This window comes from Callospermophilus lateralis, chromosome 10 (assembly GCF_048772815.1).
Source record: "Callospermophilus lateralis isolate mCalLat2 chromosome 10, mCalLat2.hap1, whole genome shotgun sequence".
Lineage (NCBI taxonomy): Eukaryota > Metazoa > Chordata > Mammalia > Rodentia > Sciuridae > Callospermophilus > Callospermophilus lateralis.
The window spans coordinates 96,022,436-96,047,162 of record NC_135314.1 but is presented as its reverse complement, the minus strand read 5'-3'; the positions used below and the strand labels follow the sequence as shown (position 1 = coordinate 96,047,162).

The 24,727-nt window shown below is 35.5% G+C and overlaps 1 protein-coding gene across 1 annotated transcript in view; it reads left to right on the top strand.

The window, feature by feature from the left end:
* Positions 1–24,727, top strand: part of LOC143407899 (EGF-like and EMI domain-containing protein 1) — a 607,825-nt gene that overhangs the window by 434,404 nt on the left and 148,694 nt on the right. The window contains exon 6 of the mRNA XM_077110345.1: positions 302–424. Within this exon, the coding sequence (XP_076966460.1) occupies positions 302–424 (123 nt within the window). The remainder of the gene's footprint in view (positions 1–301; positions 425–24,727) is intronic.

Here is a 24,727-nt window from a genome sequence, read left to right as displayed (position 1 = left end):
AAGGAAATATCTATATATCTTGGACCTGTCTAATTATCTACTGTGTGAAGAATAGAAAACTGTGAGACAATTCCTAGGCTCATTGTTTCTGGGCTTCAAAAAGCTCAATAAAGTTTCTACCTACATTTTCTTGTTTACATAGTAGAGCAAAGTGGATCAAACAGGTAAAGATTTGTGGCAACAGAGATGTTGCCTTTGTACAATATAACACATACTGTGTATCACAGAAATATTGTGCCACTTCTCCAAAGCTGACATTGGAATGACATTGTAATCCTGGCCATCTGTCTTCCTCCTCTAGATGTCGATGAATGTGCGGTGGTGAATGGAGGCTGCCAGCAGCGCTGTATTAACACTCTGGGCACCTTCCACTGTGAATGTGATACGGGATACAGACTCCATGCTGATGCACGCACCTGCATAAGTGAGTAAATATTAGAACCAGCTTGAAGCCATTTTCAATGAAAATCGACCTGCCCATGTGGGGACAGGAAGAAAAGGTTTTCCTATTGTGGAAATATCTATAGAAGCTGATAGTTCTCAAGCACAATTCTGTCCTGTAGAATTAAAAAAAAAAAATGCTATTAAAAGACTGAAAGAAAAGAAACATGGGGAAAGAAATATAGAAATTAACATTCAAAAGCAAAGCTTGAATCTCTAAATGTGGGAGTATTTCCATAGCATATAATTTCTGTTGTATTCAGAGAAGTATAATTTGTTGGTTATTGCTTATGTACAGCAAGTACAGCACAGAGCCACAATGAAGTGAGGATGCTGAGCCGTTGTAATTATTAGCTATAAGTTTCTCATTTCAACCGGGGCTTAGAACCAGATTCAAAATCAGAGTCATGATTAAAATTCAGTCCTCATAAATATTATAACAGATTATATGTCAAAGACCTTAGAGTTACTCAAGCACAATTAAAACTGCGTACATTGAATCTACATTATAATATATTTATTTGCATCACACTGTTCCTAAATATAACTTTTGTGTGATGGGATTATTACTTTTTATCTTCTTTGTATGTTTCTAAATTTTTATAAATTTCTTAAAATGAGTGTAGAGAAGAAATAGAATAAACTTTAATAACAGTCCTAGCCTTACAATGTGTAAATGTTCCTTGTTGTTTTCACTGAAGTCATGTACATAAATGTATTTTTTAGTTAAGTCATGATCCTAAGATGATGTAATGATATATTACACTTTTAAATCCAGATGCTCTTTAAAACTAGCCATTATTTTAAAAAGTAGCACTTTGTGTAGCTGGCTTTATTTAGATAGAATGTGTTAACTAGTCCACCCACCCAAGATTATAGGCATCTTATAATTTATTTTACACAAAACTTGTAATAGAAGTCAGTCAGTTTCCCTTAGTTTCTTAATATTTTCTCCTTCTTTCTATATTTTATTATGTATTATATGAAGTAAGAGAAGACCAAGGTAAACAGGTGAAGACATCCTGGTCATAAATCTGATTTTGGTATGATAAACAAGTTATGAAAGTATGTTAGCAAAAAAAAAATACTTTTCCAAAGTCAAGGTCAAGTAATTGTACTAATATCTAGGGAGCCCAATATCATAATGATTCTATCTACTGCAAACACAAGCTGTGGAACAGAGCACATGCACATTTATTTAATCAAAACACCCTCTTCTTTTGGCAGGATTAATAGTCTTAGCAATGAGATTCCTTTTCCCAGCCCCAATCCTAACCTTGTAAGTCTTCCACTAGTAGCATCCTTAAGCTGCCTCTATCAATTCTCTGAGTCACAAAATATTTAGCAGCAGCAGGATTATTGATACTTACAGATGAGGTATTTATCAGTAAAAGCTAAGCTGGTGAATTTTTGTATCTGATATACAAAATATTTTGCAAAGTAGTGATTTATATGAATCAATGATATCTGGTCTTTGTGATAAGGCAAAATAAACACTCTAGTTACCAATTAAATTGTGTTTACAAGAATAATTAGTTCTCTAAACCCTGGAAGTTATTAGCTATTTCTGAGTAAAATCATTAAGCTCTCTTTATTCTTTACCATCACTGCCCTTGAATTTTCCAATTTTTGTTTTAATGACATCAGGTCAAAAGTTGAGTTTGATAAGGATGTTATGGTTTATCTTTATATTCTCATTTCTTAAAAGCCAATTCTTATTGTGTGTGTACATGGACACTATGATAATAGCTTATTTGCAACTCCATAAACTGAATTCTTTATACAGAATTTCAACATAGTATGCAAATTAAATTGATTCAAGTATATATATGATGAGTAAATTAAGCTAATGAGAAGTAGGAAATTCATGAGTGTAATTATTTCAAAGACTTTAACTCCTTGGATTCCATTCCACAGGAAGTACTGGACTTAAAACCCAGCTCTTGACCTTCATGAAAAATTTTATACTATTGTCACATGCACACATAGAAGTATTTGTTTCAAAAGTCCTCTCAAGAGACATATCTAACACAGTTTATAATTACCTCAGTCTTGTTAAAAGGAGTTCAAGAAGAATTTCAGCACTTTGTATTCAAAGTTTAATAATATGACCTTGAGGGCAACTGTTTGTTTGTTTATTTATTTTAAAAGAAAGGCTTTATTTTAGAGAACTAAGTGTTACATTAGTCTATTTTGGATTAGATTGTAGGAAGGTTCAATTATTTTTTAATACAGGAAAACTGAATTATCTCACTTTTCCTTTGGGATATTTTAATTGACAGAAAACTGAGAACCGTGGTTGATGTGTATTAGGAGATTATGTTAGAAATTTGTTATGACCAATGAGTCACAGAAGAGAAGATGGAGCTATGAAAATTTATGATTTTGGCCTTGTGGTCTCAGTTTCATATAACAAATTTGTCTGCAAAGATTTGGAATGCATGTAATTTTTTGGAGGGAAGGTCTTATAATTTCTCTAAGATTCTTAAGTCTGTGGTACCCCCAAATATCCCATATATCCTTTTGTCTTTTTGAAGGCACTTCTTAAAAAGACGAGTACATGGGAGAGTCTCATGACACTTACATTATGACACTGACTTATGATAGATACTGCCATATGGGCTGAGGCCAAGTTGTCAGTGACTGCTTCTGCCTACATTCAATAAGTTTTCAGGCCAGAGGCCTCCATTCCTGCCCTTGAGTAGCATGGCACCTGGCCCACTGGCATGGTCCTGAAAGGCAGCATCAGGAAAGCCAGTCTGAGGAGATGTCCCTCAGGTGAAGAGCATCACAGCAAGTGAAAACAATTGCCATTGGTTGGTGGCACAGCGTAAGCGCAGCATAGGGAAGCAGACAAGTGGAACCCTCACTGTTCTGCCTTATGTTACCAAGATTTTCAGTGTTCTGCCTTAACACAGATGTTACCAAGTTTAACAGTTGGAGATCAACAACTTACAAAAGGAAAACTAGGTTGGGTGTAGTGGTGCATGCCTGCAATTCAAGCTATGCAGGAGGCTGAGGCAGAAGAGCTGAGGCAGAAGTTTGAGGCCAGCTTAGGCAAGTTAGCCAGATCCTGTCTTAAGTTAAAATAAAAAGGACTGGGGATATATCTCAGTGGTAGAGTACTTGCCTAACCTGTGAAAGGCTCTGAGTTCAATACCTAGTCCTACAATTAACAACAAACAAAAACTACATTTTAACAATCTTTAGAAAGTCCGAGATGTTTATGTTCATATTATTTGCCCATTAAATCTCATCCATGTAGATTAGGGACAATGAATGGTACAGTGGAATTCGAATTGGCAAGTGAATTCCAGAAAGTCACTGAGTCTCTCTACATTCCTCTTTCCCTGTGTGTAAAATGTAGAAATCAGATAAAGTTTTCTTAAAATTACTTCCACTCTGAAGTGTTGTAATTTTACAGAATTTTCAAAATCACTAAGTCATTACATAGCATCTAATAACTAAAGCTATTGGATTGTGCATAATAACTCTCTTATAGAGCTGTAATTAAATTTGAAAAAAAAAAGTTTAAAGAACTAAGACTTTACAAAAATCAAGCATAGAAACAGAGTGAAGATTCCATGATCTAGTTTAATTTTTTTTAAAAGTGAGAAACTTACATTCCAATTTAATAAAAAATCAGTGGATAAGAAATGTTTTATTGAAAAAAATATTCAGTGGGTGGTACTTTTGCACTGTTTTCCATATCATAGAAGCATATCTAGAAGGAATTCAAGGAATAATCCAGCCCCAACCCCTTTCTTAGAGATAAGAAGACTCAGAGCCAAAGAGATCAAGGAACTTTCACTCTGAGAAAGAAAAACAGTTTCAGGAAAACCTAGCTAATACCACTCCTGATCCAATGCCTTCAAGTAATATCTGATATATATTTTTAAAGATAGACCAGGAAAATCATAAAGACACTGCTAGATGAAATTCTCACATTCTGTTATAGTAAATGGAGCTAAAAGTTAAAACAATATATTTTCACAATAGCTATCAATAACAGAAACTAACCTTATGTCATCATCCTATAAATTTATACTTAATATTTCTCTCCTATATTTTGGAAATAGGCTCCAAAATACCCTGGCTGATCTCTGTTCTCTTAAGTCACTCTACTTCAATGCCTTACTTTACTCTTAAATTACAATATATCTCACACCCCACCACCACCATCTCTATCAAAACTCTACTTACCATGTCCATGTTAAATGTCATCTGTCCTGTTAAGCTTTCTCTGAATACTCCAGCTGAAGATATTCCTTTTTTTCTTTAAGAAATGCCATGTCATTTGTGTTGCATTTATGACTATATAGATATATAACAATCTTGTGAGAGATGACCAGCTCAAATCCTCATTCAGAATCATGTCCTTCCTCTGATGTATTTGCTGAAATTGGCCCTCTCAGAGGGGTGAAATTTTGAAATGATTGAATATTTTAATGCTTGCCTAGTTCTCTTTCCTCTCTTTCATACCTTTGGCACATAGGTCTATTAACACATGTATTCACAAATAAACAAATGGAATCACTTATGTATGCATAGAGAAAATTTAGGTAGAGGAGATTTTAATTACTTTCAATCTCTAACACAAGAATTCTTCATTTCCAGTTGCTTGGAATGGTCAGGATCTGTTTTTCTTCAATGGCCCCTTTTTATTCTTACTAAATGAGAAGAAAAAATGAAAGGTTACCCAGAACTAAAATTTAAAAGATTTTTCTGTGTTGGTAAGTGTATATATAACATGGTGAAGTCAGTGTTATACTTTAATTACAAGTAAGCAGAAGTTGGGTGGCAAGAAGGTTGATTAAAATAATGATTTTAATAATTTCTCGGTGAAACTTGGAGCTTGAATAAATTTCCTTATATCAGATTTTCATAAGTTTCGTATTTTAAGATAATGCTAACTTTAAAAATATAAAGCTGAGAAAACCATTAGAAGTGCTGGTCTTCACACAATGGATTCTTTTATTTTTGAACTCAATATTCTCATCAATGATGTCTAAGTTTTATTTGATAAGAGGAGAAGAAGATACTTTCGAGGAAACGCAAGAGATTTCCCTCAAATTGGAGATGAAAGAGGTTAAAGACTTTCATTGTAACTACCTTTCAATTAGTTGCATTATTTATGAAGACAAATTAGAAACAGAATTCACTTCAGATGACAGCTGATGTCTTGAATAAGGCTATGTCAGGTTAAAAAAATTTGTTTAGTTTGTCAGATTGATGGCATCTCTCTGTCATTATCAAATTCATCACCCTTGAAATATTAAGCATTTTTGTGTAGTAGATGGTTAAATTTAACTCTTGAAAACTGAATTTAAAGAACACTTCCCCTCTGCCCACCTTGTCCCCATTCTGTGGATCTGTGGAAAATGATGAGCTTCTCAAATTTTCAAACAGAGTTTTGAATATTAAACTCAATTCAATAACTTTTTTTATCCACTTGAATTTCAGGAACACATTTAGAATTTTCTCTTTTTTCCTTCAATTTTCCTACAGATTGTAGGCTCAGGAAAATAAGACTTGCAGTTTTAGACAGACACAGATTGAAGTTTGAATTCTGACTACATCAAGTAAGAATTATGTGATCTTGGCCCAGTTACTCGGTCCCTCCAATTTTCAGAGGCTATGTCATCTCTGTCTCTACATTTGTATCTTTAGCTAATAAAACCAGGAAAATAATTTACAATGTTCAATATTATACATTGCACAAGAGCATATATCTTATAGAAGAGTGTCTTAACACACAACAATGGTTACCCATGAGGCTGAGAGTAAATGAGAAACTTTTCCAAGGACCAGAGTGTGATGAGAAAGTCCCTTGAACGACCCACTGTGATAAATTCCACTCTCTGTACCCGAGGTTAGAATAAACACAAAGAAGACAAAACAATGAAATGCTAGCACAATGGTCTTCATATTTGGTTAGTGCTTTTTCTTCTTGATCTCTCTGTGGGAAATATCTTAACATGCCATCCTTTGGGATAAGTTTTAGGATTTTTTTCTAGTTCTACTTATAAAATATTTAGAAAATATTTTATAGTACATATTGTATCAAATAATAAAATCCTAATGTTAAGCAGTAATTAATTTTGGTTTCCTGTGTTTCTTCACTGACTTCATAATGCATTGTAGGATACCCACTGTGGGATGAACTCAAATGTGAAGAGATTAAAATAGTAACTGGCACACAATGAATGCCCAATAAATAGAGGTCTAGATCAATAATTTATAACCATGATGTATCTACTCCTACATTATTTTCCCACAAACAGAGCACTCATTCTATCCAGAGATACTGAGAATGGGAGATTCTTCAATATGTACAAATAAGAATCCTAGAGTTTAGCTTTAAATTACACATTTATGAAAATATATCATGGCATTTAGGATTGTGAGAAAAAAAATAATGCTAATATGAGAGTGGTACATCTTGGGAATAATTTTTGCCTCCTCTTTGGGATGATAATGTTAACTTCATCATGTAGTTTAAATATACACACACTGTGTGTAGCTTTGATCTAGCCAGTAGTCTCTATGTTGGGTGCAGTAATGAATGTGACAATATAAATTAAATCCTTGATTCTTTTCCTGACACTGAGCAAGCACTCAGTATACATCAGCTAATTCCTGCAGTTGGCCATAAATCATGGTACTAAACAAAATTATGGAGGGTCAGAAGCCATAGGTACAAACTTGCTTTGGGGATCAGATAGCTTCCATTGGGCATCTTTGTTGGTAGGTACAATAGTAAGAATGTGTGTTCTCTCCAAATTCGCATGTTGAAATCCTAATCCATCAATGATAGTTTTAGGATGTAGGGCCTTTGGGAAAGTGATTCGATGATCAGGGTAGAGCCCTTCTGAATGGGGTTAGTACTCTTATTTAAAGAGGCCCATGAGAATTTGTTTGCTCCTTCCACCACATGAACATGCAGACAGAAGGCACAGTCTATAAAGAATTGACCCTTACCAGACAATAATAATCAACTGGTGCCTTGATCTTGGACTTTCAGCCTCCAGAATTATGAGAAATAAGTTTTTTAGTTATTTACAAGCTACCCAGTCTATGGTATTTTGTCATAGCTGCCCAATGGACTAAGACAATCGATTTTTAAAATATATATTCATCCTTTTAACACCTTCTCCATTTGTGCATTTTTATTTTTATTTTATTTTTAGAGCAATGTTCACAACTATATTTTGACTATATGATGGAATTCTCCCATTCTCATTTATCAGGAGGTTGCAGATTTATACTCAATGTTTCCAAAAGCACTGGGGGCAGAGAGCATCAGGCAAGCTTATGCGTCTTTACAGGGCACAAAATGCAAAAAGACACTGAACATAAAATAATACTTCCTGCATCTCAAAAAAATAAGGAGGAATAAGTGCTTGCAAATACCAGCTAGAAACAGAAAACTTAAATCCAAACCTAGTATCATTGTACAGCTTCCAGCTACTGAGAAAAAAGAGACCACAGGGCTTCATACTTTGAATTTTCTGAAACAACAATCATAGAGACATTTTTTTTGGTGGGTTGGGAGAATTTAGTGATTTCATAACCTATATCTTTTATTTTACAGAGAAAACAAATCCTTAGCCAAGGGGCTTCCAAAATTGTAATCCCACCCAGAAATCCAAGAATTAACCCTCATCTCTACCTGCTTTGCTCTTACATCAGAAGAAAAAGGTGCTCAACTGTGTTTTAAAACTAATTTCCTCATATCTGAGAACCCACCCTGACCTCCTCCTTAGAATCTTCTCTCTCCTCTTTCACCAGCTTCTTTCTCTCCATGTTAAAAAAAAAAAAAAAAAAAACTCCTCCCTAAAACATTTGCCATGGTTTTTAATAAATAATTCACTGTTAAGTTCAAGGAGCACTTTTAATTCCTTATTTTGCTTAATATCTTGAAAGTAGTTACCTTTCCTTCCTTCTTGATTTCTCTTCTCTTGGATTGTAGGTCACAATTTTCACTTGATTCTCTTCCCTATAATGATTCCATAACTTCTTTCATGGAGTCTTTTATTTCTATCCACCATGACAGTCCTCATGATCTTCAGAGTTCAAACTTTGTCCCTTTTTTTTCTTTCCCAACTGTGATTGTTTTCACTTATAATGTTTTACCTACCTTACTTAGTTAGAAGGGAATGATGCCCAAGTCAGTATCCCTAGAGGAGCTCACTCTCTGTGTTACCTCCACCCATAGATTTGGCTACTGCCTGAGTCCCTTTCTCCTAGAGGATGTCCCCCTGCATTACTGAGTCTTCCTTCCCCACCCAACCAACTCTTCCCTTGCATTCACCTTTTTGAGAGTCAGGACTTCAGGTCACCCTTTCTCCAGGCCAGGATAGCATAGCCTATTCATGGCTTCCTGTCTCTGATTCTACGCATCTAGTTCCCCAGTAATGCAAATGGGCACCACCACCATAGCATTCCTCCACTATGACTGCTCTAATTAAGGCCCTTATAATTTCAGAAAGGTTTTTGCAATTTATCTTAACTGCTATCCAGTATACATGTCCCATTTTAATCCATTATCTTAAGTACTGCCAGAGCAATCCTTTTAACATCTAATTTAAAAATTAAGCCAAGCACCATGATACACACCTATAATCCCAGCTACTGGGGAAGCTGAGGCAGGAGGATCTCAAGTCTGAGGCCAGCCTCAGCCACTTAGGGAGAGTATGTCTCAAAAATAAAATAAAATCAAAAAGCCTGGGGATGTAGCTCAATGGCAGAATATCCCTGGATTCAATCCCCAGTACCACAAATATAAATAAATAAATAAGTAGGTAGATAAAAATTTATTTTGCCATGCTTAAAACCCCTTTTCATTTCTACCTAGCGTTCAGAATTAATCCCAAGCCCTGCAGTGGCTTAAGAGATGCTTTGAGGCTGGGGTTGAGGCTCAGAGGGAGAGCACTCACCTAGCACATGTAAGGCGTTGTGTTTGATCCTCAACACCACATAAAAATGAATAAATAAAATAAGGATATTGTGTCCAACTATGACTAAAAAAAATATTTTTTTAACAAAAGAGATGCTTCAGGCTTTGACTTCTATTTACTAATGTCTTGCCTCATATTTCTACTGTATGCTTCAGACTCCAGCATCAGACACAAAGAAAAGTTGTAATTCCCTAATTGACCCAGGAAGATCCCATCTTATTCCTTTCCCTTAGTGTTCTATCTGCCACACTCCCCCTGCCTCGGTGCCGGTGCCTGCTTCTCCCTTAGTTTGGATGCATGACAAGACTTCTCCTCTTCTCCTCATGTTCTCCTCTTCTCTACGTTTTTTTTTTTTTTTAATTATTATTTTAGTTTTGTTTGTCTGCCCTTAGTTTAAAGTCACTTCCTCTGTGAAGACTCTATGAAGACTCCCATATTCATAAAGCAAATACAACACGTCAGAAGTTTAAAGATTCTTCTGATGGCAGGACATAACCTAAAGACACTCAGTTAAATGAAACTCGGAACTTGTTACTTACAGCCTTGAATGAGAGAGCACTGCTGAGCAGGGCTGCACCCTGGGTTGTCCCTGGGCAGGGTAACAGCAAGTGGGAAAGGTAGAGAACTGCTTGCATATGTAAACAGGGTGCTGATAGGCTAAGTCTCCTCATCTTCATGCAGATTACTTATTTTGAAAAATTCTACAAATCAAAGGAAGAAGGGGCTATTCTTGGGTATTAAGTGTCTGGGGGACCCTGACATTTAGACTTGTAATTGGACATATGCATTATAACCCAGAAATATTAGAGACTAATAGGAGAAGTATCCAACCCACAGGCTTAGCTAACTCCTGTGAAGGGGAACCAAGAGATTTCAGTCATGTTTTCAAAACTGGGTCAAGATTGGACTTCTAAAGTGTTATTTTATACTATCACAAAGAACAAGAGCACAACTCTAACATGGAACCTCTCACAACAAAAGGGTTCACTTGTCTGTCTATCCCACTGACATTACTTCTGTGTCCTCAGTTTCTAGCATGTGCCTGAAATAAAGTGTTTAATGTTATTTCATGACTCTGTATTAATTCAGTGTTCAAAATATAAAGATCCTGGCCATAAGTTATGCTTTGTTTAGAAGTAGGAACATTTTGTCTCCCTCATGATCATCTCCTCTTAATTAGATAAGAATAATTTTATAATGCATGACTTTGCCTCCTAGGAAACTCGACACTAAGTTGAAGGTTTAATTGCAGGGACCCTATTCAACCTATATTCTTAATTTAGCTTTCTCTACACTACTTCATAACATGGTGCTTATTTTCTGCAACTGTTATTTTTGTACTTTTTTTTCTTCTCCTTTTAAATCTTAGTGTTAGTAGTTCTATTATAAATGTGTTTTACTCCATTCACTACCTCAAATCATCTTTGGAAGTCAGCAAAACATAAATGTAATTTTAAAATACTAAATCTAACCCTCATTTGTTATCTGGATCCTCACAAAAAATGAATGAGTGACATTATGGACAATATTTTAAAACCCAGCTGTACCAGAGATCTGAACCTGTCATTCAGCTGGATGGTGTGCATGTTGGTCCTCTATAATCCTGGATATTGCTGCCTTTGCCAGGACAAGTGAGGGAGAGCATGTCAGTAGGACAAGCACTGGCTCCACACCGCAAGAGTGGGAGGGATACCTAGACAGACCTAGAGCCTGGTGTCTGGTGGCCACTTAATAAAGACATGTGTGGTTACCAATGATGGTCAACAGCAAGGCTTGATTTGAGTCTGAGCTGTCATTTCTAATCTCAGGACAGAGCAAGGAATAAGAAACCAGGTGAAAGGGCTTCACCATCTAGAAACTCGGGCTGAATTATAAGCTGGTACATAGAAATTCTGAAAACGAGAGATGGAAATCTGAGGTGAAAGTGTTGTTAAACAAGCGACGACCCAAGTTAGGGTTAAAATCCAAGTTAGGGTTAAAATTTGAGACAAAATAAGGAGGTATTCAGCAAATAAACTGTGAATTCTGACTCTGAAAGTTTTTCAGGAAACTTTCCTTCAGTAATCACAAAACAAGACTAACTATGGACCTGACCTTCAAGACCTGTGTCTTCTGGCCCACAGGCTGGCGGGTGTGGGTGGAGCCAGGCTGCTGGGAGATGGAGCCTTACCTAGGAAAGCAGCTCTCCTCAAGCATCAGTCCTGTGGCTTGCATGATATGAAGAAGCTGAGCAATCCTGGCATGGTGGTTCACACCTGTAATCCCAGCAACTTGGGAGGCTGAGACAGAAGGATTCCAAGTTTGAGGTCAGCCTTAGTGATTTAGTGAGACGCTAAAGCAACCTAGTGAGATCCTGTCTCACCAAGCGTGGTCTAGTACTCAGCTTCAGACATTTTAATGAAACTAGTGATTAATACTAGAATCCAGATAATTGTGGTTTGTAGGTCATTTTGGCCACGTGCGTTAGTAATAATAATTACTATAATTTAAAAATACTATGTCTAATCCTCACAATAACCATAACAGGCAAATGTTATTATCTTGAATTTTAAAGTACTGGAACTGGGCTTCTCAGAGGTGAGTATCATAGAAGTTTTGGAATCTCAGACTCAGGTTTACATCTCTACAGATTACCTCTTTTAGATCACCTTAGGGAAGTGAATGGAGATGTGCTTTACAACGTAAAAAGGGGAAGAAGGAGATGGGGGTATTGTTAAATACATCTGCCGTGTAATCTTTATAATGAATTCTCTCTTCCAGTCAATGCAGTATGGCAATTTAGAGTTTTATTTCATCTCAAGTTTTAGAGTTTAAGAAGATTCTCTGTGTTCCCTCTTGGCAAGTACAAAGTTGACTCATTCCATAGACACACTTGGACTTCAGAGGGTTGGCCTTCTGTTTGTTCAAGTCAGGATCTTAAGCTTTCTCAACAGAATATCAACCTTGCCTCCCCAGTGTCTGGTGTCTGAATCTTATGGTTCTCACTTCAATCACCAAAGCAGAAATTCTGTACTCTAGTCCCATGTTGGAGGATTTGACTATGAATTGAATGGGAGCCAGCATCCATCCAAATCTCCCCTAAGACATCTGATATAAAGAGTACACCGCAGAAAGCTCATAAGCCTTGGCACTAAGATGCTCTAAGTGAAAATCCCAGCTTTGTGCCTACAAGCTGTGTGGACGTGGACATGTTGTTGAATGATAACAATGCCTGATGTTTATGAAATACTTGTTAGCATGGGGCACAGTGTTAAGTACTTTACATCCACTGGTTCATTTAAGCCTCATAAAAATCCCTGTGAAGTAGGCACTATTGTTGTCCTGTTTCACTATTGTAAAAAATGAGACTTAAAAAGTTGAAGCAACTTGAAAAAGTCACCCTGTTGTAAGAAGGAGATCCAGTCCATGTTATTTGGGTATAGCTGACCCACTGAATCCAGTTGTACAAAATCAAACCCAAACTGTGTCTATACAAAAGTAAGGTGCTGGGGTTTTATTAAAGCTTTTTAAGGAAGGAAACGTCAGTAATTGAAATGTGAAGGGCTCACATCACAGTGCTATATGGAAAATGGGTTAGTCACCTATGGGGTTGAAAAACCTGGTAAAGAGATTATTAGGTAAAGAATGGATTGAAGAATTTGGAATTTGGGAATATTATGATAGTGAAGAAAATGAATGGCAGGAAGCACTTGTCTTTTCTCCCATGGATTCTTAGTTGTATATATTTTATTTTACAAAATACAGTATCATACAAACTCCACAAAATTTTCTAGTTGGAGTTTTCACAAAGTTTTAAAATTAGCTTTATCAAAGTCAATATAATCACTTGAATATGCATTCTAAGTACATGGATTTGCATCAAGTTCTAAAACTTTGCTGGATTGTTTAATAATAACCCAATGTCTTGTAATAAAAAGAAGGGCATTCCATGACTTATTCTTGTTTGAACTGTTGGAAATTTGATTTGAAGGATTTATACTGTGTGGTTTCAAATTTACTAGAAACCTTCATCATGTTGGTCCCTACCAAATGAGATTCATAGATTATAAAACAATAGCATGAAGAATGCCATTCCTGTTCTGCTTTATAGTATCTCAGTGCCCACACTCATTTATTTTAGAAGTGAATATAGTATATGACTCAAGTTTTTAATAATTGCAGTGGAATGGTTTGATTGATTTTCTGCCTCCAACATTTTCTATATTGCACATTGGAAAAAAATGTGCAAGATTTCAACATTTCTCCTGGATTCAGGGTACAAAAATGTAAATTTATTTTCATACCTCTCTGATTAATTAGTCTTCTTTCCTCTGTGGATAATGTCCTGATTCTTACAACTCACATTTTTAAGTTCTTTAGGTTTGAAAACAGTCTAATTTCAACCTGGTCTTATTTCCAAAAGAAAATGATTTAATAATCTTCCTTATTTCTCATTATAACTTTTATGAGACCCTGTGGTGTAAGAACTACACTATTTCATCTCTTAGTATATCCATGAGACCAGTGAAGGTTTTGCTAAGTGCCATATCACGTACATATCAGAACAATGGATTAAAACTAGGAAGAAAAAATTGTATATTAAACCTCTATAGCCCCACTCAGAATGTTGAAACAGGCTTTCCTGCCTTTGTTACACAGTTGATTAAGCCCATGGTACAAGGAATTTAAACTTGTATGGAATCATTGAACTACAAAATTTAAGATGTGGAAGAATAGGCTTCCTTCATTCCAGTGACTGACATATTTGCTAACCCTTCTCCTTGTAGCAAGCATAAATTAATAAGTGCAGAATCTCAAATTCAGTAGGATACATCTTGCATTTGAAGCAAAAATTAGGAGATCAAGAATAATTGATATTCCATGTGACCCATTAAAACAGGTCTCATTTAATGCAATACAATTTAAAATTGTATCTCTTTTAAGTAGGCTAACCTGAATGTGGGCACCCTTTTTTTTTTGCACTTTACAGCAAAACTGAGCAATTCCCTCAACCATCCCGATCAGAGGACCTTGAACCAAGAGCACATGTTTAATGATGCCCGGACTAGCTATTGATTAAACACTGACAATGTTCAGAGGAATTGAGAATCAAAAAGCCTCCCCCATGGCCAGCTCTGCCATGCTCACTTCTTAATAGATGGCAAAGGAGGATTCTAAATGAGATCTGCTGCCCTGCTCATCCTCAGAACTCCACAGGCAGTGGGATTAATTTCTGTTTTGCAGTCCTTTGGAACTACCATGTCTAAAATGTCCATCATTCTCCAGAATCGAATACAGATGGTCCTCCTTTTCTATTTTTTTTTATTCTTCCTTTTAGAAGAAAAACATTTTATATGAATTCAACGTATAAAATGATATCATTCCAAGTATAGAATGAATTAATATGTAAAAAAATTAAAAGGATGCTAATTTAGGCTACATAATTCAGGATAAATAATCATCCTCCCTGAACAATAAAACAAACAATAACAAAAAAATGGCCCAAAGAACATGCAGAACAAAAGAAAATAAAAAAGAGACAAAGGTTTCAGAGATAGGACTAATATTCTCACTGCATTGCTCTGAGGAGTTAGTTACTACCGGAGGCTCAGGTATTTTTAGGATACTCTTTTTGTCTGCGTAGAGGAGTGTGACCCAGAACTGTGAAGTAAGGCTGTTTTTACATGTTTAAAAAAAATAATGTGATTTCCAACAGTGGAACCACCCAGCTGTTTTACCTTCAACAAACATTGATGGAACACCTAGAGGGTGTCAGGCACATTGCTTGTCTCTTTCTCTTTTAGTTATTTAATCCCTTCAACAATCCTGACAAATACTCATTATAATCTTTTTAAAGATGTGAAAACTGAAGCTTACAGGAATTAAATAAATCCCCTATTATCAAACAATCAGCAAATAGGTGAGAACAAAGTCATGCTGCTAGGAACTGTCAGACCAAGGATTAAAACCCAGATATTTTAATTAATAGTCTATTGAGCTAATTACCATATAATACCTTTCTTAGTTTAATAATACACACTTAATGAAAGGTTTTGTGAAAAGCTCAGATTTTTTTAATTGTTATATGTTATTTGACTACTTCATTTGTTTTTTATCCAAAAGATTATATCCTTAGTGTTCAAAAAAATTGGAAGTACAAAATAATGTAAATAAGGAAAGAATAAAGCAACCATAATCTCACCACTCAAGGGTAACCATTGTTAACATTTGGACTTATTTCATCCCAATCTATTTTATATGTATTTTTTCCTTTGTAATCAAGAGCCTGCTATTTTTCGTTATATATTTATATTTTAAAAAGCACTAGAACACATACACACCCATCCCAATATTTATTAAGTTAAAATATTTATTAACTTTATTTTAATGGTGGCAAATACTTTTCAGTACATATGGATATAAACATATATATTGTGTTTTTCTCTTCCAACTAATACTGATATTAATATTTATTTGAATAAGTGGTTTCCTAGAAATTCTGTTGTTTTCTTTGTCAGATTTATAACATGGGGATTAAATAAAAGTAGTTAAAACAATGGTTATTTTAAAAAATTCTTGATTTCATTTGTCAAACTGTTTCCCAAATTTTAATGCAACTTACTGATTCATTACCACTCCGTTAATAGTTCCCGTCTTAACATCATTGACATTGAATTTTACTTTCCTTTTTATTCCTCACTAATTTGCTAAGTAAAATTTGATATTTTTCACCTCTTTTATTAAATTCAGGTTCTAAAAATATATTTGTTGTTTATGTATCTTTTTATGAATTTACTGCTAGGTGTACTTTGCCTATTGTGAATTTCATCTTAAAATATCATATGCATAGATTGTCTTATAAAGCAAGCATAATTTTTTGTCATCCTTGTTATAAATGTTGCCATAGTTAACTATTTTTAATAGCACACTGTATTTAAGCTATAATTTTAGCATAAAAGTAAGATATATACACACATACACATGTTGTGTACCTATATTCAGATAGGTTAATGAAAAGATATATATATATATATATATATATATATATATATATATATATATATATAAGTTTTATATGTATATAAAGTTACAAATCATCACCAGTTAACTATTGTCTTTTCACTTACATACTGGGGCCTGGATAGGACTTTGGGACAAATGTAAAGATAAATCTAATAAATATACTATGTACCTATTATGCTTTTACTGTCTATATATTTATCTAAATGTTGTGAGAATAAAAGCTTAATATAAAGTTTGAGAATTGGGGCTGGGGATGTGGCTCAAGTGGTAGCGCGCTCGCCTGGCATGCGTGAGGCCCAGGCTCGATTCTCAGCACCACGTACAAACAAAGATGTTGTGCCTGCCGATAACTAAAAAAAATAAATATTAAAAAATTCTCTCTCTCTCTCTCTCTCTCTCTCTCTCTCTCCTCTCTCACTCTCTCTTAAAAAAAATAAAGTTTGAGAATTTATTTGAGCCAGAAATAATTCATGAATCAAGAAACATCAAACTGAGAGGAGATGGGGTGCATTCTAGGAGCATGAGCAGTCAGCTTTTATAGGCTGAACATGAAGCAAAGTGGAGAAATGGCTTGACTGTGATAGCCAGGCCTTTCCCCACTCTTTGGATGTGGTTCAATGGGAAGTAGCTATATAACTAATCAGATCTGGTTGGCTAAGGCTCAGGGTTCTTTTGCATTTTTTTTTTTTTTTTGCTTTGTTTTTGTCAACTACAAAATAATTGTAAAATTGTCCAAGTTTAGTTTTGATTTCTTCACATAAGAGATCTAAGTGAGACAACCTCAGGGTAATGGCTTCCTTGTTTTTTTTTTTTTTGTTTTGTTTTGTTTTGTTTTGTTTTGTTTTATCTAGCTCCTAGCTAGCTGTCATCAACCAATCTTCTTTATGGCTTTAGAAGCTTTTGAACTAGGGCTGCCTTCCCTCTTTCCTTAGCAGATGAAACAGTACCTCCCTTCTCTGGATTGTAATTAAATGGGAAATAGAAGACTCCAAGGGAACCTCATCAAAGGGATCCAGTCCCCTGTCCCAACAAGACCACATTTCACAGTCCCTGACATAGCTGTCCTGGCTGTGAGATTCTTCCCAGGGTCCCAGGGCTGGTAAACACAGAGACAACCAAATAACTCTTTAGATGGAAATAAATTCTGAATTCTTATATGGTTTTATTCAAGGCAAAAAAAAAAAAAAAAGTAGGGCCCATGGTGACATCAATTTAAATTTTTATTTTTAAATGTTGGGACATTAGTAGGTAGTCATTTCCTTGATATTATGTAAAGAGGCATACATATTTAAAAGAGCCTAAAAACATCCATTTAAAGAGGAAGTTCTTAGGACAACAGTTACACAAGTGTGGTTATTAACTTTCAAAAAGGACTAAGTGATGTGGAATTTCCTATCATTACTGCAGCTAGGAAAACAATTTCTTAAGAGCAGACACAAAAGTCTTGACACAGTGTCCTCAGTCTGCCAGTCATCTGCTTCCTACAAGGAGAAAAGACAGCAGATTTGGAGTCTTGAGTGTAAGTGAATACATACTTCTTTTCCTTTCCTAACAGAAATGAAATCATACTCTATATGAATTTTAGAGACTTTTAAATATATATATTCTCATCCATGTATATTTTATAAAATCACTTTAATAAGAAGTATTATTTTATGATATATAATTTATTAATGATTTAGCTCCTTGTGGATTTTATTCTGTTTTCTCTCTCTTCTTTATGTAGTGAACACTGCCATATAAGTACATATGTAGCCAAATCTTTAAATATCTCCAGGGTTATTCCCTTAAAATAAATCAGCACAAATAGAATTACTACCACAAAAGTGATGTTTATTATGAAATTTTTTTTTCAGAAAGATATCAATTTAAATTTATATCTACAACACATTGGAAAAACTTACTTTTTTCATTATACCTACATAAAATGTATTTTCTTTTGTTTTATCATTTCCCCTAATATGATAAGTGTCAAAGGCTGGATTCCTAGAAGACAGGCTGTAAGTTTTTTTGTATGAGGTTGACCGGGAATTATGCAAGTGAGGGATTGGGGATGGTATAAGGCACTGGGAGAAGTCAAATGGAAACACAATTTCAACTAGTGCTTTGTCAATCTTTAGAGAGAACTCCAAAGCTGGGGTGTTTCTTCAACATCATCTTGCCTTAGCCAGGTGTATTGGCATTCTCCTGTAACCCCAGCCATTTAGGAGGCTGAGGCAGGAGGTTTGCAAGTTTGAGGCCAGATTCCGCAATTTAGAGAAGCTCTTAGCAACTTAGCATGACCCTGTCTCAAAATAAAATATTAAAAAAAAAATACAAGGGCAGAGGATGTGGATCAGTGCCCGTTGGGTTCAATCCCCAGTATCAAAAAAAAAAAAATAAAAGAAAAAAAAGAAAAGAAAAAGAAAAAAGAAAAAAGAAAAGAAAAGAAAAATCATCTTGCCCAGGAAACTGGGACTTGAAACCCTTGTAACAACCTGAAGCCTGTAGTGGGATGGTTGTGACCTTGGATGAGGAGGCTCACTCACCTGAGGACAACTCATGGAGGATTTTGCCAGAAGCTGTGTGCTTACAATGCTAACCATTGAGGAATGTGTACTGTTCTGGGTGGTAAGCCAGAGCCTCTGCAATGGTCCACTTGCACAGTGCAGTAATTAGTGGAAATGGTTCCCCCAGGATTTTGGTTGGTTTCTTTTTCAGGATTTACATGAGGAAGGTTAATGAAATGAACCATAGTCCCTGTTCCAGCAACTGGTCTTGGGGTTGCAACTGAGACCACTTCTCATTACAGTTCTAGAATTCTCTTACCCTACTTCCATTACCAACTATGGTCAATAAGGCTCTCTGGAAAAACAAACTCTGAGGTGTGTATATAGGATGCTTGTTGAAGCACACCCTGAGGAACAATAAAGGTGAAAGGTGAGAGAAGTCTAATTGGGCAGAGGGATGAGTTAAAATGGAGATACAGTTGCAGCGGGCCTTGACCAATTCTGTAGGACTTTCAGAGCTGATACAGCTTTTCAGATTGGCCCACCTTTGTGTCAGGTGGCAAGACTTTATATTATTGCATTGGACCAGTCATTAGATGTTGGCTGCTGGCTACTGATTGCTATAAGGTAGTGGATGTGAACTTGAGCATCATGACTCTTGTCAGTGAGTATCACTTCCTAGAGAAAGACTGAGCTGAAATCTATGAGTTGCCTGAACTCCGGTAGCTGAGAATGTGCATATCACTCCTAAAATGGACTAGTATCTAGGACAGTGATTTTGGATGACATTTCATTATTACTATGGATCATTTCTTATGCTAATTAATCATATGCCTTTTTTCTTTTAATTATATCTTTCTTCCATTTTTATGTAGCTAATATTTATTTCATTCCCTTTTTTCTTACATCTGTTGCAGATATTTTCTGTTTTTCAATTATCTTTTTTTATATATGTATGTTGGAGTTTTATGTAGTGCATTTATTTTCATTTTGTATCACTTTCTTCCATAGCTTTAAAAATCCTATATTTGCTAGATTCAAATGCTTGATCTTTTTTTGTTGTTGTTTTGGGTGTTTTTTTTTTTTTTTTTTTTTTTGGTACCAGGGATTGAACTCAGGTGCATTTGATCAATGAGCCACATCCCCAGCCTGATTTTGTATTTTATTTAGAGACAGAGTCTCACTGAGTTGCTTAGGGCCTCTCTAAATTACTGAGGCTGGCTCTGAACTCATAATCCTCCTGTCTCAGCCTCCCAAGCTGGTGGGATTACAGGCATGCACCACCATGCCCAGCATAAAGGTTTGATCTTTAGAGAATTTACTTTGGTGCATTGTGAAAGGCAAGGACTTAAATTATGTGTGTATGTGTGTTTCCCAGTTAAAATATTCCAAGAATTATCTCAACACCATATTTGAATAATAATTCTCATATTCAGTGATTTTTGTTTTTACCTAATGTATTAAGTTCTTTTATGTGTCAGGTTTTGATGTAATATTCTACTCATCAACTAACCTGTTTATATTTATTTCTAAAACACATTGCCTAAATTACTATAATTTGTGGCATACAGCCCACTTAATCTAAGCCACCAAGCTTTATCAATACAGGGGTAGATTACTATGATAATATTAGAAACCTGAAGTCTATACCATTTTGCCTATATGGAAACATCTATATTTTTTCATTTCTGACCATATGGTCTATACACTTAACCACTCGACAAATGTTCAGATGCTGTTTGGAAGTGTCACACTCTTGTCCTTCATGATCCCCACTTCTTCCCCCCCCCTTGTGGATTGTCAGTCTTTTCAAATAGCCATTGACCTGCATGTTTCTTTTTAAATTACTTGTACTTTCTATCCCAAGACTCAGCATATAATACAACATAAATATCTATTAATTGAATGTTGGATGAATAAGATCATCATTTCCTCTATGTGTCATCTCTATGGCTCTTGATTTCTCTAAGTTACAAGCCATTTCCAGAATACCTCACAATGTGGTAGGAAAGTATGAAAACAGTGGTTACATTGCAATTCACTGAAATGACATATAGATATGTACTTTTCTTTCTTTTTTTCTAAAGAGATTTCATTCATGAGGCTCTTAATATTTATAATTTGGATATCTGGTTCTTCACACAATTTAGTTGTGGAATGAATTTTTAAAAGTACTTATCTGAATGCCATTTAAGCTGGGTTAACTTTCAAGAGTGTTATAGAGCCTGAATTTGAAGAGCTCCCAAACACAGCTGAAAGTTTTGGAACTCCATAGAATGAAAATGTTAGATAGTGGCTGCTTTTATCAGTTTGTTTTTATTCGTTCCATATATTTACTGAGTGAAAGACCAGCTACACAACTTACAAATACAAACATGAAAGGTGATGTCTTTTATTCAAAAAGTGTATTAAGAATTTCAAGGGGGCTGGGTTGTAGTTCAGTGGTGGAGTTATTGCCTCACACATCTGAGACACTAGTTTTGATCCTCAGCATCACATAAAAATAACAATTAAATTAAATAAAACCATTGTGTCCTTCTACAACTAAAAATATTTTTTTAAAAAGAGATTTTAAGCTGGCAATAGCAAAGCATTCAAAACAGTGTTTGCAGTTGTGTAGGTTGAAGGTCCTTGACGCTGGCCCCTGTCTGAACATAACCTATATACAATGTACTGGCCACTGAGGTCCTGGAGCTGAGAAACTCCTGTGGTTACTTGTCCAACATAGAACTCACTGAATTAATGTAATGTGAGGACAGAAAAATAACAATATATTTCTTTGAGAGTTCTTTATCTTCTCTAATTCAGAATTGGTTTTGGAAATGTGATTTCTTCATATTCATTCCCAAACCCCAGGATAGTTTTTCATCTTTCATTTCCTTAATACTCATTTAGAAGAATTTTTTAAAAATATATTTTTGTAGTTGATGGACAGAATGCCTTTATTTATTTATTTTTATGTGGTGCTAAGGATCGAACCCAGTGCCTCACATGTGCTGGGCACACCTTTGCCACTGAGCTACAGCCCCAGTACCTAGGAGAAAGTTTAAATAATAATTGTTTGCAGGACATGTTTCTATGAACTAAGTAATGATAAAATCCAGAAGATTATTATAATCTTTACAAATATATTTTTCAATAAAGCAATACAAAGGCTCTTTATGGAGGGAATTTCATATCAATAGTGGGCACATATGTGCTATGGATTGTAGTAGCAGCTGGAAATTTTTCTCTCATTACTCTGACTTCCTGAAAGGATATTGTCCTCCCAATGTGAGAAGCATTGTCACTAGGAAAGAAATGCATCTTATTAGAATGAGAATGTTGTAGATAATGATTATGTGATTTGTCTTGAGTTTGGGATTAATGCATATGTGATGGTTTTCTTTGGGGAAGGGGGTTATATCAAAATATATTAGCCCCAAACCCTCAGGAGTAGGTAGGAAATAGACAGAAATATATTCCCTTTGGCAATTGATTTCCCCAGCATGCTAGTTATGCCCAAACAAGCACAGGATTCTTTTGACATCTGTTTTATTTTGTTTCTTGCTTTTTCCAGTATTCAAGCTGTCAGCTCCTGCTCTGTTAACAATGGGGACTGTGAGCTGGAGTATATTCACATCACTGATGAACACTACAGGCACTGGTGCTTTCCCCACCACCAGCTGAAATGAGATGGCAAACACTGTGATAGGAAGTCACAGTGAGCACATATTACCTGCTGCAAGGGAACAACACGTAGAGAGCCATACAACTTTTCTGGCACTGTGTACCATTTTGCAACATTGTGTCTTTCATATAATTTTTTTCCCCCTCTACAATCTACTTCACACATTGCTTGCCATAAACAGCTGCTACTTTTTGAGTTTTTACTTTTTTGTCTCTCAAACTATTTGTAGCTCTAGGTTCATATTCATTCTCTTTGAAGAAGGGCAGCCAGCTATAGCTGTGTGATTCATGGTGGTGAGCTGTGATAGGATTCAGGAATTTAAAGTGATGTTAAGTATCCCATTGAGTTTATAAGAAATCCCAAAACAAAGATTTCTGGAGAATGCTTAAAAGCGCAAACTAAGCCGGATGGGTGAGGGCTTTTATTTTCCATTACATATTTTGTTACTATCGACTCCCTAGTATTTGTTCATAGTAGTGTTTTTGACAAAAGTCTGTCTTTTGTGCATGTGTGTAGGTAAGACGTAAAAGTCTGGTTTCCTTTTTTGTTGTTCTTTAATGAATTAAAATTCTCTGAAATGACTTGGAAGTTTGGAATGCTAGCTCAATTCTTCAGTAGAGGTGGGAAGAAATCGAGGAAGCTTCAGCCTTCATCCATATCTCCCTCTGCTCCTTGGGGCAAAACCCAAATGGGTATATTTGCACATTCTCTAGTATGGCAAGACACTTTTCTCAGTTACTTAAGTAACAGTTAAAGAAAACCATCCTTTGAATTTCTGAAAGTCTTATTCATCTCTAACATGCAATCTAAACAGTGTACTTGCCATGAAAATGAAGGCTCAAGACTTCTCTTTCTTCAAAACACTTTTTTTTAAGCTCCTTCTATATAAAACTTCTGAGACTACCACCAGTGTTCATTCCCCAGATGCTTACAGCTTTTTTTCTAATACATCTTTGGGGTTCTTTTCTTTTCCCTACCTTTTGAATGTTTCCCCTCTCCTACTTGTCTCATCATCGAATCTCCAACTCGGCCATAAAGCTCTCCTAATCAACCTCCCTTTGGACCATAGTTCTGCATCATTGCTGCTCCTTCCTCGCACCTTCTCATGATCAAAGAGAGACACTACATTTTAGGAGTTCTTTGATGAGGAATCATTTCTAGGTCACTTGGCATTGTCCAAAAGAATGACAGATTTTCATGCAATCTGGAATGGACTTTCCTAAGCAAAAGAGAGAGGACAGTTGGGATTGAGTATAATATTGCAAGGTGATGGGTTCGGAAAAGACTCCGGTTATATACAGAAAGAAAAACTACCCTAGCTATTTTTTCACATGGTGGACCAAAAAGAAAAAAAAAAAAAAACCTTCTTTCCAACTGAAATTATGTATGTTTTATCAAATCAAATGTATAGTTTGAGTTTTGGATGATTCTGCTGTAGTTTTTCAGAGTAAGCAATGGAAAGTAGCAAAGGCCATTTTTCTGAGCCTTATCCCATCTGTTGTCTGAATTGACATCACTAAAGTTCATAAACATTTGGTAGCTGATATCCATCATCACCTGTATTTTCAGTTCACCATCATTAGACAGCAATATTGGAAAGAAGTAGGAGGAAGAAAATGATTAATGCTTAAGATTTCTTGCTTTCAGAATTATGTAGATGACTAACAAAATGTATTATATAATGTACACAAACTTCCCATGACTGTGATTTTGCTGCATTTTTTTTTCTTCTGGCATCCTGGTACACATAGCAGGAAACTGCAAGAGTCCCCAAGTGACATGGTCTTCCAGGTCCTACAGACATTAGTCATTACTCTGTTTAATTAAATCCAGTGTTGATATAATCAGATTTCTGTTTACAGTCATCTAATCCTAATCTGACAAAAAACAGTTTCCTTCATTTGTTCAACAAATATTTATAGATCACCTCCTTTTAGTCTAGCAGTGGACTTAAGAGTGATTGCTCTGCCCCTGAGAAGAATTCATTATAAATTCAGTTGAAATGTTAATTCAGCTGTGAACTGAGGTTTGGTAGCAGTACCCCTGTACTTAGAAACCAATCATGGAGTACTGAATAGACTGATGGGGAAGCATGACCATTTTTCAACTTCTAACTTAGATCATCTCACTGATATTTGAACATTTTATTTCAATTTACTGTTTGG